The 16,767-nt window shown below is 35.3% G+C and overlaps 1 protein-coding gene across 2 annotated transcripts in view; it reads left to right on the top strand.

Moving 5' to 3' along the window:
- The window catches only part of Vang (Strabismus domain-containing protein Vang), a 96,161-nt gene extending 79,932 nt beyond the window's left edge, over window positions 1–16,229 (top strand). For both annotated transcript variants that reach the window (XM_090374203.1, XM_090374204.1), the window contains one exon: window positions 15,763–16,229. In XM_090374203.1, the coding sequence (XP_090230329.1) occupies window positions 15,763–16,190 (428 nt within the window). In that variant the 3' untranslated portion in view covers window positions 16,191–16,229. The remainder of the gene's footprint in view (window positions 1–15,762) is intronic.
- The last annotated feature ends 538 nt before the right edge of the window (window positions 16,230–16,767 follow it).

Genomic DNA, 16,767 nt, shown 5'->3' with positions numbered 1-16,767 from the left:
TCGCAGAAACATTTATTGCACACGAAACACTTATTTCTGTGCATGCACAGCAGCTAATTATAATAATATAAAAATAAATACACAAATAATTATAACAATAGTAAAAAAAGACTACTTAAAACAAAATTTCTACGTTCAACGAACACTACAAATCAAGACACAGAAACAACCACGTTTTAGCAACTTTATTAGCGTTGGGCATGCGTGTTTTAATACTCAGTGAGTTTTGGTGGGCACAGATCACCCTGTTAGTTTCATGTTCTGAAAGTGAGAGCGCTGGAATGAATTGAACAAGAGTCCACTCTGTACCTTACTTCTCTGTGCTAGGAAGTAGGTAGGGTTTGTTTATGCTAATGCTGCATTCCTACGCCATCTATAGCCTAATTTGTTTCTATATATTTTCAGTTCAACTATTATTTTGTCAGTGGTGTGGTTTGGCCATGCGAGTACTAGGCTTTCTGTTTTATTATTTTTCGCTGCATAAGGACCACTGCTATGCAAATCTATTGCATCAGCAGTTTGATCTTAGTGTCATTCCGTCGTTGCATGGATTTGTTTAACGTTCGAAATGCAGCGATTCCCTGACTATTATTGGCCTCGTGGTCCTTTGTCGAGATGGGGCAGAATGGTCAGTCTGTTTTATTTTATTAATTCTCACTTTATTTGGTCATGTAATGTTGTTAGTTTATGTTTTCACCTTAGTGAGATTTCACATAATTTGGAAACTGGTGCCATCGAATGGGTGCCGCTAAATTTTTTTTAATTGGCTTAATTTCTAAATTATTTCAGGAACGTTGCTTCAACACTACCCTTTTCTTCTTTATCCCCCCCCTCATATTTTTCTGTTATTGTTATTTTATTTGGTTCAGTTCATTTTCAGTTTACTGGTTTGACATGCTACTGGTAATATCATATTTTAATTTAGCCTATTATACACATGTAGTGGATTGTGCTTTTTTGCTGCTGCTGATGTTAGCTTTTCCTATTATTTTCTTATTTATTTTAATATATATTTCAGTAATTTTTATTTCTCTATTTAATGTTTGGATTAATTTGATTATATATATATTTATTTATTTATTTTTTTTTTTTGTATAATATTGAAGATAATATAGAAGGTAATTCAAACAGACAATACCAAGCTGGATTTAAAGAAATGCAAGGGATATAAATATATAAAAAAAAAATAGATTACTTTATTTATATATATGTTTTTTTTCATGGTAGTTCAAGGCGAAATAGGCAAACCGAAATATATAAAAAAATTTTTTTTTTATATCTTAGCAGATATTGATCATTACAGAAACAGAGAACTCCTTGTCGTTTTTTGCCTTCAGTCTGGGTGGTTGGCCCCAGTTGAAGTCATCTAGATTGTGGGTAGACAACAATAAGTTTTATATATATACATTATATAAGTTTTATTTATATAATCATGCTACAATTAATATATATATATATATATATATATATATATATATATATATATATATATATTATTTATTTATTTATTTATTTATTTATTTTTTTTTTGTTTATATATTTATATCCCTTGCATTTCTTTAAATCCAGCTTGGTATTGTCTGCTTGAATTACCTTCTATATTATTATTAGCATTAGCATTAGTAGAGGCATTTGATGCAAGAAAGCAAGCTTATGCAGCATCAGCCAAAAAAAAAAAAAAAAAAAAACCACTTCCACTTCACCCCTCTCTTCGTTCAAAATACCTGTCCAGCTGAGCCTTAAACTTATTTAGGCTATCAACCTCCACCACAAGGGATGGAAGTCTGTTCCACCAACCAACCACCCGCTGGCTAAAGGCAAATTTCCGCACGTCTATCCTACATCTGTCTTTCCTCAATTTGAATTTATGCCCTCTCAGGTGATTATTCTGAGCTAGAGGAAGAATCCCATCAGCACTGAGCATGCTTAAACGATTCAAGGCTTTATACACCTCTATCAGATCACCTCGCTGGTGCCTAGTCTCCAGACACTGTAATTTGCAAAACTTAAGCCTTTCTTCGTAAGAGCACCCCTTTGTTCCATTCACTAATCTTGTTGCCCTTCTCTGTACTCGTTCCAGCAGCTCTACATCCTTCTTGAAATGAGGCCTCCAGACCTGTATACAGTACTCTAGGTGTGGCCTGACCATCGCCTTATACAATGGAATAATCACCTCCTTATCCCTGCTGGAAAAATTCCTGTATATCATTGACAATACTCCATGAGCTACTCTTGCAGCCCGTCTGCACTGCTCAGAGAACTTCATATCTGCCTGCACAACCACCCCCAAGTCCCTTTCATTCTCTACCACTGTCAGTGTTGTACCATAGAGTTGATATGTTGCTCTGGGGTTGCTGTTTCCCATGTGTAGTACTTTACATTTGTCAATGTTAAACTTCATTTGCCACCTCTCAGCCCATCTGCTCAACCTTTCCAGATCCTGTTGCAGAAGCATAGTGTCAGTAGTGTTCTTGACAACCCTGCCAACCTTTGTATCGTCTGCAAACTTGGACATTAATCCCGATATACCATCATCAATATCATTTATAAATACAGAAAACAATAATGGACCCAACACTGAGCCCTGAGGGACTCCACTAATAACATCAGTCCACGATGAGCAGTGTCCATTGATTAATACTCTCTGTCTTCTCCCCCTCAACCACCCCTTTATCGATAGCAGCAATTTGCCTCCAATGTCACACTGCTCCAATTTGTGTAGCAGTCTTCCATGTGCAACAGTATCAAAAGCCTTTCTAAGATCCAAGTATATAATATCAAAGTTATTCCCTGCATCCAGTTCTTTTGTGACTGCATCATAGTATCCAATCAAGTTGGTCAGGCAAGACTTCCCCTTAACAAAACCATGCTGTGGCTGAGCTATAACTGAAGTCTTGTCTAAATGATCCTGCAGTGCGTCTTTAACCAGTGCCTCCATTAATTTTCCTGGAACAGAAGTCAAGCTCACAGGTCTATAATTACTTGTGTCAGCCTTTGATCCTCCTTTGTGAATTGGGGTCACATTTGCACATTTCCAGTCTATGGGTACCTCCCCTGAGTCCAAGGAAGCTCTCATAATTATGGCTAAGGGTCTGCTTACTTCCTTTGCTGCCTCCTTTAATATAACTGGATAGATCCCATCCACCCCGGGTGCCTTTCTTGTGTTTATCTTCAACAGTTTCTCCTCCACTTTACTCCGAGTTATTTCAAGATTCTGTAACTTACTGCTAGAGTTGAATACACCTCTGGCATTCCCCTCGCTGAATAACTCCTCATGTGTGAATGTCGATGCAAAATATTCATTTAGTTTGTTAGCCACCTGAGCAGGATCATCAACACTTGATCCATCAATATCAAATGGACCAATCTGATTCATCCCTTTCCTTCTAGAGTTTACATAAGTAAAGAACTCTTTGCTGTTTTTCTTTGCATCCCTTGCCAAGGATTTCTCGTAATCTGCCTTCGCCTGCCTAACCTCCTTTGTAACTTGGTTGCATATCAACTTGTATCTATCATAGGCTTCTGTGTCATGTGTTAATTTGTAAGTATCCCATGCATTTTTCTTCTCTGCCATATGCCTCATTAGTTCATCTGACATCCATTTTGGCCTAAACCTTGAACAATATTTCTTAGTTGGTATGTAAAGCCTAGTAGCTTCCAAGATAAGTTCTTTGAATGCTTCCCATTTTGAATTTGCTGTTGGTAACATCATCAGTTGGTCCCACTGTATAGAATTTAAGTACTGTCTCAGTCCATCGTAGTCGCCTTTACGGAAGCAATAACCCTTCCCTTTACCCCTAATGGTAGTTACCTCTTTGAGTAAATCCCACTTCAGCACACTGTGATCACTGCCACCTAGTGGTTCGTTTATCTGCATATTCTTAATGCATGAAGAACCACTGCTGATAATCAAATCAAGAGTATTACTCCCTCTAGTTGCCTCCCGAACATGCTGATGTAGAAAACAATCATCCAATAAATCCACAAAAGCCCTGCTAGTGTGTGAGTATCCAGCCCCCAAATTCCAGTCAATATCTGGGAAATTAAAATCTCCCATTATAAGACACTCTGATTTACTGGCCCACTCTATTTCCCTGTACAGTTCCTTATTATACTCATCAGAGTCATTAGGCCTATAGCACACTCCTACTCAATTTTTATCTCCCAATGCTTATGTCACACCAAACTGACTCCACACTGCACTGTCCAGCGATGTCGACTGGCTTCACTTCCTTGGTTTTTATGTGTTTCTTAACTAATAGCATAACACCTCCCCCCTTCCTATCCTGTCTATCCTTTCTGTAGACGTTGTACTCCCCAAATTGCAGTTCCACATCCTTTATATCTGTGTGACACCACGTCTCTGATATCCCAACAATATCTGCCTTCGATGTTTTGAGCAATACCTCAAATTCATCAAATTTATTTACTAAACTCCTAGCATTGGTGTACACGCAAGTATACCTGCACCTGTTTCTATTCTTAGCTACCCTAACACAACCCATGTGTTTACTTGTACCACAATGGCTCCCAGCAGTCTCTGAAATACCATGCATCTTGTTTTTTAGGCTTCTGCTCATTCTAATAGAAGCAGTGCAAGAATCTCTTTCACCTCTGCCAGTGGCTACTGTCAATCTATTGGTCTTTGTCTCCCCCCAAGCTAGCAGTTTTCCGACCCACCTAACACTGCCTCGATAGCATCAGCAAATATTCTTGCACCCTTTCTATTTAAGTGTATCCCATCCCTGTAGAAGCAATCTCTCCTGTTAACAAGTACAGTCCAGGCTGAAAAAAATTCTACCCCTTGAGCCTTGCACAATCTTTCCAGGGCCGAATTGATCGACAAGGCTCTCATCATATACTCCCTCCTATCGTGTCTGGGCAGAATTGCAGACACTTTCAAATTCAACCCTAATTCTCGGCTTTTGTTCAACAGTGACCTGTACTTGTTAAGTAATTCTGCCGGTCTCCTACTCTTAATATTATTAGTGCCAACGTGTACAACTATATCACCTTTTGTGCCCTTAAAAGATGATATTCGCTCTACAACGTCATCAACCTTTGCCCCTGGCAGACAATTAACAATTATCTTCAATATTATACAAAATATTTTATACACATTATGGTTGTAATGCATAATTGCTCTAGCAGCTGCATTGGCCCATAAGTATTAGTTACAGCTTGTTACAATTTATTAACTTTCTTTCAATATTACTCAAATATATACATAAGCTTTGCTCAGGTTCAGTGTGCTCTACCTAAGATAGCTTTTTCTATAACATACTCTATTTCTTATTTCTTAATTTATACCTTCATGGATTTTATGAATATGCATTTGGGTTTATATATTAACAATTGACAATAACTTTGTTCTTATTATATATGCAGCTTAGAAACTCTTATAATAACATGCTACATTGGCAGAGTAGACTAAATTTGACCGAGGAGACTATTTCTGCTCTGGATAGTGCTCCTAACTATGTTAATACACTGACACACACACACACACACACAAATAAAACACACTTCACAGAGCAATCTAGCCTATAATGCTTCTGGCTCTAATATTCAAGATCCATTTATTAAATTTTAACGTAATAACAAATTGTCTTACTTGTCCTAATATGCATCCAAATCATGCTACAATTAATATAAATGCACAAATATTTTGCAAAATGAATAATGTTATATATATGATCACTTGTTGTACTTGCAATGTTAAATGTATTGGTCAAACCAGTAACAATTTACATATCAGAATGAATTTACATCATTCAGACATTAATACTTACAATAACAAGTCTAGTAATCTTGAACATGATATTGAATTTAGACATTTCCAAAAACATACTTTTGGTAATATTTTCATTTCAATACTTAATGTAATTATTAACACAAATGAAAGATTACTGCAAGAAGAAATTAGCATGTTACAATATAAAACACTATTTGATTAAATCTGTTATTCAGTCCATATGGACTGAATAACAGATTTAATCAAAAATACATGACTAATAATTTGAAAGATATTTGTGTTTATAATATGTTTCAAATTGCTAAACTTCATAAATCTAAATGCAAAAGAAAATATATAAATCTAAAACATTTAAGAGCGACTGAGAACAGCTAGGGGATTGTATAGATTTATTTAAAATTTGCGACACCGATCCTATAAACATTGGTAAAATACATAATACACTCTTCAGCATTATACTTAGTGCACTCAAAGCCCTAAGCAGGAAAGCCAATAATTATGTCTTTGGATCTTGTCACCTTATGCACATTATACTAGACATTGTTAAATTCAGAATTAATATTTTGAATATTAACAAGCAACCAGAAAACTCTGTCCTTGTCTTATGTTTTCAAAATAAAATGATGGATAATTTGGATATACATAGAACTCTTAACTTACGTAACGACTTGCTACCTATTAATAACTTACATATTAATATCAAATTTAGATGTGCTAAACCATTTGGTCTTAAAGCATGTAACTATAAAATAATAGCTACAGACCTTCACAATATTAACATTGGATAGGATGTGTGTGTTTGCCACAAGCCTTCATTTCTTAGATACGTAGATCCTAACCATAACCACATATAACTGGCGATTTAGATATAATCCCATATCCCAAGCTTAGAGATATTTTATCACTCGGTTTTAAGTGATAAAATAATAAATTAATTAATAAATAAATACTATTAATATATCAACTTTTAAAAAACTGTTATATTTAGATTTATTAAAATACTGCATAAGATTTGCATACAAATATAACATAACGGTTGAGGCATACCACATGTGGTGATTGTTCACAATGCTAAATATCATATTTAACAAATATAATTAATTGTAATTCATACCGGATAATCTAAATAATACAAAATTAATAAATAAGCAGCTTAAAGAAATACACGAGTGTTTTGTAATTACTCCGGTAATTACAAACAGATATTTTAGGTTATTGTACTTTAATTTTTTATGCAATGCTATTAGTGTTTTTGATTATTACATTAGGGGAAGATGCTGTGTAAGTCATATTACATAGAAATTATTTGATACTAGAGAGCTCTTATGTGCTCGATAATTCGAGCACGTAATTCGAGCTCTTACGTGCTCGATTACGGATGATAAGTTCTTTACGTTATCTGATGGATTATAGTCGTTATGGGATCCAGTGTTTAAATTGGCCCGGAAGTCATTAATATGTGGTAGATTCCTATTGAGGAAGGAGTGGGAATTTTTTTTCTGCGTTTTTGGTGTTTCGGCATGCACTCTGATTCTCAAAACGATTGTGTGACGAATGGTGACCTCTGTTGTGTGGAAAACCCCTAAGGGCTTGTAATTTTAGGTTATGTCTGTGCTCTAATGTGGTGGATTGGGCGTCGATTTTTAATTGAATGGTTTGCTTTAGAGTATTCCAGTCCATACTGGTTAGGTGTTTTCGAAAAATATTGCGATGTCGTTGAATCTGTTTAAAATATATCTTTTTTAGATTAAATCGAGATTTTAAAGCTAGTTTTACTATGTTGCTTGACGTGATATGTTGCTTGACGTGGTATCATCCGTTATGCTAACTTCTCAGCAAATAGCACTATTAAACAAAGGTTTAAATAATAATTTACCGCCAAGATTCCCCCCCAAGAAACAAATGATTATTGATCTTGAGTTCGCTCTCAGAGATTTGCCACAAAAAAACGTATTAATCCAACAAACCAATCGAATCATAAATCAAGCTATCCCCTCAATATCAAAACGACATAGAGAAGAAGCAAAAGCCTTACACACACTTAGACAAAACCGAGATATCATTATTCAAAAGGCCGACAAAGGCGATACAGTAGTTATTCTAAATAAAGGAGACTATATAAATAAATTATACACCATCATTTCAGACACAAGGACATATGAAGAAGTAGCACCATCAGAATTCAACAGCTTAGTTAACAAATATAACAAATTGCTCACCACCTATAGGAAAGATGACCACATCACTATGGCCCAGCTCAAACAAATTAAAGCCCACACATACAATATCCCAACGTTATTCGGCCAAGTAAAATTGCACAAAACAGGATACCCAATACGACCCATCGTGTCATATAAGAATTCAGCTTTTGCCTCCCTAGCCATGTTCATCTACCCTATTCTAAAACCACTCCGAGAACTCCTAACATATAATATAAAAAACTACGATGCTTTAGCATTAGCATTAGCATTAGTAGAGGCATTTGATGCAAGAAAGCAAGCTTATGCAGCATCAGCCAAAAAAAAAAAAAAAAAAAAAAGTAACATAAATAAATAAAAATAACCACTTCCACTTCACCCCTCTGTTCGTTCGAAATACCTGTCCAGCTGAGCCTTAAACTTATTTAGGCTATCAACTTCCACGACAAGGGATGGAAGTCTGTTCCACCCACCAACCACCCGCTGGCTAAAGGCAAATTTCCGCACATCTATCCTACATCTGTCTTTCCTCAATTTGAATTTATGCCCTCTCAGGTGATTTTTCTGAGCTAGAGGAAGAATCCCATCAGCATTGAGCATGCTCAAACCATTCAAGGCTTTGTACACCTCTATCAGATCACCCCGCTGGTACCTAGTTTCCAGACACTGTAATTTGCAAAACTTAAGCCTTTCTTCGTAAGAGAACCCCTTTGTCCCATTCACCAATCTAGTTGCCCTTCTCTGTACTCGTTCCAGCAGCTCTACATCCTTCCTGAAATGAGGCCTCCAGGCCTGTATACAGTACTCTAGGTGTGGCCTGACCATTGCCTTATACAAGGGAATAATCACCTCCTTATCCCTGCTAGAAAAATTCCTATATATCATTGACAATACACCATGAGCTACTCTTGCAGCTCGTCTGCACTGCTCAGAGAACTTCATATCTGCCTGCACCACCACCCCCAGGTCCCTTTCATTCTCTACCACTGTCAGTGTAGTACCACAGAGTTGATACGTTGCTCTGGGGTTGCTGTTTCCCATATGTAGTACTTTACATTTGTCAATGTTAAACTTCATTTGCCACCTCGAAGCCCATCTACTCAACCTTTCCAAATCCTGTTGCAGCAGCATAGTGTCAGTAGTGTCCTTGACAACCCTGCCAACCTTCGTATCGTCTGCAAACTTGGACATTAAGCCTGATATACCATCATCAATATCATTTATAAATACAGAAAACAATAAAGGCCCCAATACTGAACCCTGCGGGACTCCACTAATAACATTAGTCCACGATGAGCAGTGTCCATTGATTACCACTCTCTGTCTTCTCCCCCTCAACCACCCCTTTATCCATAGCAGCAACTTGCCTCCAATGCCACACTGCTCCAATTTGTGCAGCAGTCTTCCATGTGCAACAGTATCAAAAGCCTTTCTAAGATCGAAGTATATAATATCAAAGTTATTCCCTGCATCCAGTTCTTTTGTGACTGCGTGTGACTTTTGTGACTTTGTGACTTTTGTGACTTTATTCATGAACCTCAAAGATCTCCATATCAAGGAGGATAGGAAGTTATATTCACTCGATGTGACTTCACTATACACTAACGTAAATGTACCCTACGCATTAGACATAGTCTGGACCTACTTAAACGATGATAAAACAAAAATTAATAACACCAGACTCCCCAAAGACAGAATATTCGAACTAACAAAACTATTAGTAAATGCAAATTACATTCTATTCCAAGAAAAAATATACAGACAGATTTTTGGCCTCTCAATGGGCTTAAACATTAGCGGACTCATTGCCGAACTATACTTAGACAAATTAGAAAAGATCCATCTTGATCCATTTATACCACAGATCACATATTACGGAAGATACCTGGATGACATCCTAATCATCACAGACCATTTGACCATAAACAATATTCTACAGGTTTTTAATAACATCCATCAGAGACTAAAATTTGAATTAGAAACTGAAGCAGAATCCCACTCCATAAATTTCCTTAATTTTACCATACACAGATTAGACCAAAAACTAAATTTCAGCATATATAGAAAACCCACTAATAAAGGGATGCTTCTGCACTTCCACAGTTACCACCCCCAACCATACAAAAAATCGGTCATGCTGAACCAATTTCAAAATGCCTATAAATATTCTTCCACCCAGATTTCTCTAAACACTGAAATAAATGAACTAACTAGAAGATTCTCAAATAGGGGTTACCCTCTAACCTATATAAACAAAGTCAAAACAATAGCCCGTGATAAAATAAAGAACAACAACCTCGCAACAAACATAGCAAAAAAATCCAACAAGACCAAAAAATACATTTCATCACCATCCCATATATCGAGCACTGGTACAATAAACTTAACCAAATATGCAAGGGAACCGACATGAAAATCATAGCAAAACCCATGAACAAACTATACACATTCTTCAGAAATCGGCCTTCAAACCACATTCCAATCACAGCATGACCTCGTATACAGTATACCATGCAAAAATTGTGACGCTGTCTACGTAGGATCCACCATGGGAGTAGCACAGCTTCGAGCAAAACAACACGAAGCTTCGGTGCGGGCGGGTTGTTCAAATGCATCGGAACTTTCATTCCACGCAATAAATGAACGACATACATTCGGCTTTACTGAAACAAAAATTATAAATATTCAACACAACTACTACAAACTACTCATTGCAGAAACCTTAGAGATGAAACTACATGAAACTTCAATCAATATCCATAGGCCATTCCTATTGTCCGACGATTGGTCATTTATACGCATGCGTGAAGAACAAATACTACAACATAAGGAAAGAAAAAAAGTTTCGGATTAATTGTGAACATGATGCCCCGAAAAGTTCTAGTCCAACTTAAGGAATGTAGAGAATAACCCCCAACTCCTACCCCCCGCCCCTTACCCAATTATTAGACCCCTAAATTTAACTCAAAATTCTAGCCACAGGTCCAAAAAGAAAAATCGATCCTTAATTATTAGCCTGTTTAGACCTCCAAAATCTAACTTTATGACAATGTTTTGCAAAATTGATATCGCCTTCCCCATGAATTATTAGCGAGTTGGACAAGGAGAGTTGGAAAAGAAGCTTTCTATATCAAAAATAAAGGTAAGCCCTGTTGATTCATAATAGAAATTATTAACAATAATTTAATAACAATAACTGCAGTCCAGTAGCACATACAAATACACAGCATCTTCCCCTAATGTAATAATCAAAAAAACTAATAGCATTGCATAAAAAATTAAAGTACAATAACCTAAAATATCCATTTATATATGGTATACCTAAATTTCATAAATCACCTATTGCATTTAGATTCATAACATTATGTAGAGATAGTTATGCTAAAATTCCAGGTAAAACGTTATAAAAGTTACTTAAAACTATATTAAATAATGTAAATAAAATTATTATAATAAATAACAAAATTCAGCAAATACAAACATTTGACTTTAACCGTTTATTCGCTAGTATCAATCTCGCCAATTTAAAAGATGTTCTCCAAAAACTATACAGTATTTGGAACATAAAAATGCTATAAAGTTTGATTTAACCTACTGGGATGCTCTAATAAATTTATGTATTTTTAAGAATTACATATATGACGGAACTTCGTTATACTTACAAATGAATGGCACCCCTATTTCCCATAGGGAAGTCCATCATCCTGCATAATTGCAAACCTCTATCTACATTCTACAGAAAGAACATTCCAAGATAACCTACTTATGTTCATATACGTAGATGATCTATGTGTGTTTAATTGTCCGCATTTCATTCAGAATTACAGCAAATTATATCCAGAAAAACTTGTATTGGAAAAAAACTAACAGTTCTGATACTATAGCAAATTACCTGGATCTTCGTATAGAAATATTCCATAATAATATAGATGTAAACATATATAATAAAAGAGACACCTTTAATTTAAATGTAGTTGGCCCTACAAACTGGAGAGCTAATATATTGAAATCAGTGCATGCTAATATCATTTTATCCTGAGGATTGCTTCTGTTTGCAATAAAAACACAACCTGTCCAGGTTGTGTTTTTAACATAATAGCATTGTACAATAAGTTGATAAACAATAATAATTTCCTCATCACTTACTTGAAATACCACTTCAGGAAGGCAATAAATATAATTAATTTCAAAAATTTATTTTCTGAACCCATTGCTTCAATGGGTTCAGAAAATAATTACGGATTTAGAGCCATGCATATTATGTACATAGGATACGCTTTGCTTTTTTGGTGTCTTACGGCTTAGAAAACTTGTATCCACCGACCTGAAAATTATAGTGTATCATTTATTTTATTTTATTTTATCTTACCTTATTTTATAATTACACTGTATATACTTAAGTTCATGCTAAGGTGACATGCAAATTCAGCTCAGGGTCCTACTGTAGGAATGGGTTTGCGATCCCGGGCATACCCGATCTACATCTTATATCTTATATTGTCTTTAAGCTATCCTACACTCTTTGTTCTTATTTCTCTGAAATTATTAAGGTAATCCGAGGTAATACAAATAAGAAAACACTTTTTTATTTGTACTACTATATTTTTGCCTTTATGGAGTTCAGGTTCTATTATTCCTAGTCTATTAGTTTTTATTCTTCTTTCTATCTGCATGTTTCTCTTTGCGTTAACTTAACTTTAATTAATTATTTATTTATTTTTACCATATCCATCACATAGGGGTCACCACATAGAGGGATTATTATTTCATAACGACTGGTTGTTACATTATGTACTGGATATGGTAGATATGCCTTATACTTTACATTTATTCTTTTTAATTATTAAATTGCGTTCTCTGTCAGGTCAACGATGTTCAATATATGCTTACATTTATAATATCTTTCTTTTGATTCAAAAAATATTTTAACTACCTTTAATTGGTTTAGCTTCAAATTACTTAATCTCTGAATTTTTATATATCTTAGCAGATATTGATCATTACAGAAACAGAGAACTCCTTGTCGTTTTTTCCCTTCAGTCTGGGTAGTTGGCCCCAGTTGAAGTCATCTAGATTGTGGGTAAACAACGATAAGTTTTATATATATATATATATATATATTAAGTTTTATTTATATATTTATATCCCTTGCGTTTCTTTAAATCCATTTAAAGAAACGCAGCATGGAATGTCTTCTTGAATTATCTTCTATATTATACAAAATATTTTATACACATGGTCATAATGCATAATTGCTCTAGCAACTGCATTGGCCCATAAGTATTAGTTTTTGGGCGCCTCCGTAGCCAGGTGGGAAGGAGCAGCAGTGCGTAGCACACGCTTCTTGATTAGACCGGGGTTCGAGCCCGTCACCACCAAATACGGAGGATGCGGAAAGGTCGGGGTATGACCACCGCATATCCTGGAGCAATATGGCCTTAGTTGCTAATGCTCCTAAAAACCAAACAACAACAACAAGTATTAGTTACAGATTGTTACAATTTATTAACTTTCTTTCCATAATACTCATATATATATATATATATATATATATATATATAAATAAATACCTTCTTGAGTAAAGTTAAGCATCCTAATATCTGTAATTAACACAAGAATTATTCACAATAATCCAAATCTTGATTGCACACACACACACATCAATAATATGATTTCATAATTCCAGTCTCAGGTTACACTCTAAATTGACATACATCTTTTACCAGAGTTCAAACAACTCATCCTCAAAATTTAACTACAATAAAATGTAATTAGTACACAGGAACACTGATTGCCTTCTAGAGAGTTCCTTTAATTATGCTCCTCTGGACATATTTTGGGAAGAAACTTTATACGGAAAATTTTTACTTACAGTTTCCATCAGTAACAAAGGAGATCACTTCCATTTTGGATTTCCTGGAACTTTTTCTGCTTTTTCCAATTGTCTCCAGACCTCCAATTCGACTCATACTGTCAGGCTTCTAATTTTTCAGACACCTTCAGACTGACGTTTCGACTCTTACTTCCCAAAATATCTTACTTTCCTCTCACTCTGCTACACTTTACACCACTGACCAAGACATGACTTCCCACCAAAAACTCACCAAGAAAGAGAAGAATAATGATATCCAGCTCAGGACCCTGGGTGTGCCAAGCCCATACTCACCAGATGTGAGCCCCTGGGGTTAAGTTTCTTCTCCAAATGGCAAACTCTAGAACAATGCACCATGAACCTTTTAGCAAGATGACACACACACATCAATATTAAATTCTAGGATTAAATGCCGTACAGCCATTCCTGGACTTGCGTAAGGATTACGTTTGCAGCACTTGCAACTATGCACGCTGAATTTGATTGAAGCAAAAAAGAAATGTTCAACAAATGTGTAAATAGAATTATTTATTCAATTTTTTTATCTCATGCTCAGGAAAAATTACAAAAGTGTACAAAATGAAAATTTCAAAATTATAAAATTACAAAAAGAGAGGAGACAGGCATAATGCCAGCAAGTTTTACCTTTCAAGCATTGTTGCCAGAATTAACTCTCCAACTGATAAGCACACCGTTGTGGAAATTGAGGGCTGTGGAGATTTAGAAGGGGTTTTTTCCAACACCACAAAATTTCTCTGCAGTTGCAGAATCAGCACTGGTGACTTCACCGCATACGTTAATGTTCTGGAAACCGGTGCGATGCTTGAACCTATTAATTAAACCACCCATTGCTTACCACAAGCTTAACCTGGGGTTTGCTGTACTTATCCTTAATATCTTCATAAATACTTCTTGCTTTTGCTTGAATGACCATTGTATTCAGGGGCACTCGTTTCTGAATCTGATTTTCCGTCCATATTATTAATAGCTTTTCTATCTTCGATATAGCACCTGAACACTGTTTTGTGATCAGTGTCGATCCTCTAAACATGTTCTTTTATACACGCACTGTCCTTTAAAATAGTATTCACTGTTGAAGCAGCAAGACCTAATTCCGTACAATAAATGACAAACTTTGTCCTGCTTCGTACTTCTTAGTTCTTCTTCTTAGTTCGTCTTCTTCGTACTTCAATTTTGTTTAATTTCCTAGCACTTGCACCTTCCATCTCTTTTCCCTTCATCATTGTAATATAATAAATAGGAATGAAGAGAAGGTTCTGAAAATTTGTTTTTTATATGATTGAAGATTTCAGTGAAGGGGAATTCATTTCACTATAATACCCACACAATTCCAGCTAAAAAGCCAAATAAACTGGAAAGTGCAAATTGTTTTTATTGTTTTATGGTAGTGACCTCCAAAAAACGTGTTTTAGAAAAATGTCACAAAGGCATTCAAAATTGATTCTTATAACGGACCATATGATAACAATGGTAGTGTAGTGCAATTTCCATTATAAAAATGCCCTTTTAGCAAGATAAATAGCTTAGTTATATAGCAAAAATTTCAGCTTCCGAGGTCTTCAAATGAATTACCACCAAAAAAAAACAAAAAAAACCCAATGTGTTATTGGGTTCACATTATTATATATTTTCATGATACCTCCATTTATTCCTACGGAATGCAAAATATGTTTCCATGATTTTTTTAAGTTTGCAGTGGCCAGCAAAAACTTACGTGAAGTCGAATTTTCGTAAGCTGGGGAGTGCCTATATTTTCAATTTCTCAGTTTTTATCTTAATTTCAAGATTACTGAACTTACTGTTACTGTCATATATTAATATTATTTGTATTTGTTCTTTATTTTTTATGAAAAGAATTGGATGCTTTATGCTCTCATAGTAAACAATAATTTGATTGATTTTTTTTTATATTTCAGGCCCAGCAATTCCAATGGATCCTGCTGAAGCAGCTCAAGCCATTTTCCCGTCCATGGCAAGAGCCTTACAAAAGTATCTGCGCATCACACGGCAACAACCATGGCACACAATGCAGTCAATCTTGGATCACTTGGCCCTTTGTCTCAGTCATGACATGAGTCCCAAAGCTTTCTTGGAGAAGTACCTCATACCCAGTCCTGTATTGCAAAATGACCGTGAAAACAAACCTGTTCAGACTTGGGCTCTGGTATGTGATACTCTTTTGTCTCGGCCTCTTGAACCAGGTTGTATATTCATGCTACGCCAAAACGATGTTTCACTTCTTGCCACTGTTTATCGATTGCCACATTTTAGCATTACAGAAGAAGTAATTGATCCAAAGAGCAACAAATTTGTGCTAAGGCTGAACTCAGAGACTTCAGTATAGTAAAGAGATTGTCATTTGTGTCTTTGTATAATGCTTTTTTTTTTTTTTTTAACACCACTGGACTTTTGATACTTTGTTCAAGACTATAAGGGAAACTAATTTTTATAATCAGCAGTGCTACCCATACAAAAACTGAAAGCTGTGTGCACGTTTCTTGTAGTTAGTATTGTCATTGGTGTTAAAGCTTTTGTATATTTTTACTGTATATGCATGGACTATAAATGACTTTGGTGTTGCTACTTGCATTTCATATTATGCTCTGGAATTTAACACCAGACAGTAATTACAACTGGTGTTTGGCACAACCACTAAAATTCAAATAGATGGGCATTCAGGCATTGGAAATAGAAATACCAGTAAAAAACAGTAGTTAGTACCAAAAATGATTCATATTCAGAACAACTTTTAATGAGTTGGGTCTATTTTTATAATTGTGACGTTATTAAAAACAGAAATATGCCATGTAATACTTAACTTTATCTGTGTTAAGGAAAATAAGAAATTTCACAAATAACTATTCATGAAAATTGCTTAGATCATATGTAATGTTCAGTCCTCTAGAATTTGATAATCCATT

The sequence above is a fragment of the Mastigoproctus giganteus genome, chromosome 5 (assembly GCF_048544385.1).
Source record: "Mastigoproctus giganteus isolate SK-2022 chromosome 5, ASM4854438v1, whole genome shotgun sequence".
In the NCBI taxonomy this organism is placed as follows: Eukaryota; Metazoa; Arthropoda; class Arachnida; order Uropygi; family Thelyphonidae; genus Mastigoproctus; species Mastigoproctus giganteus.
Note: the sequence above shows the minus strand (reverse complement) of the source record. Positions and strands in the feature narration are given on the sequence as shown.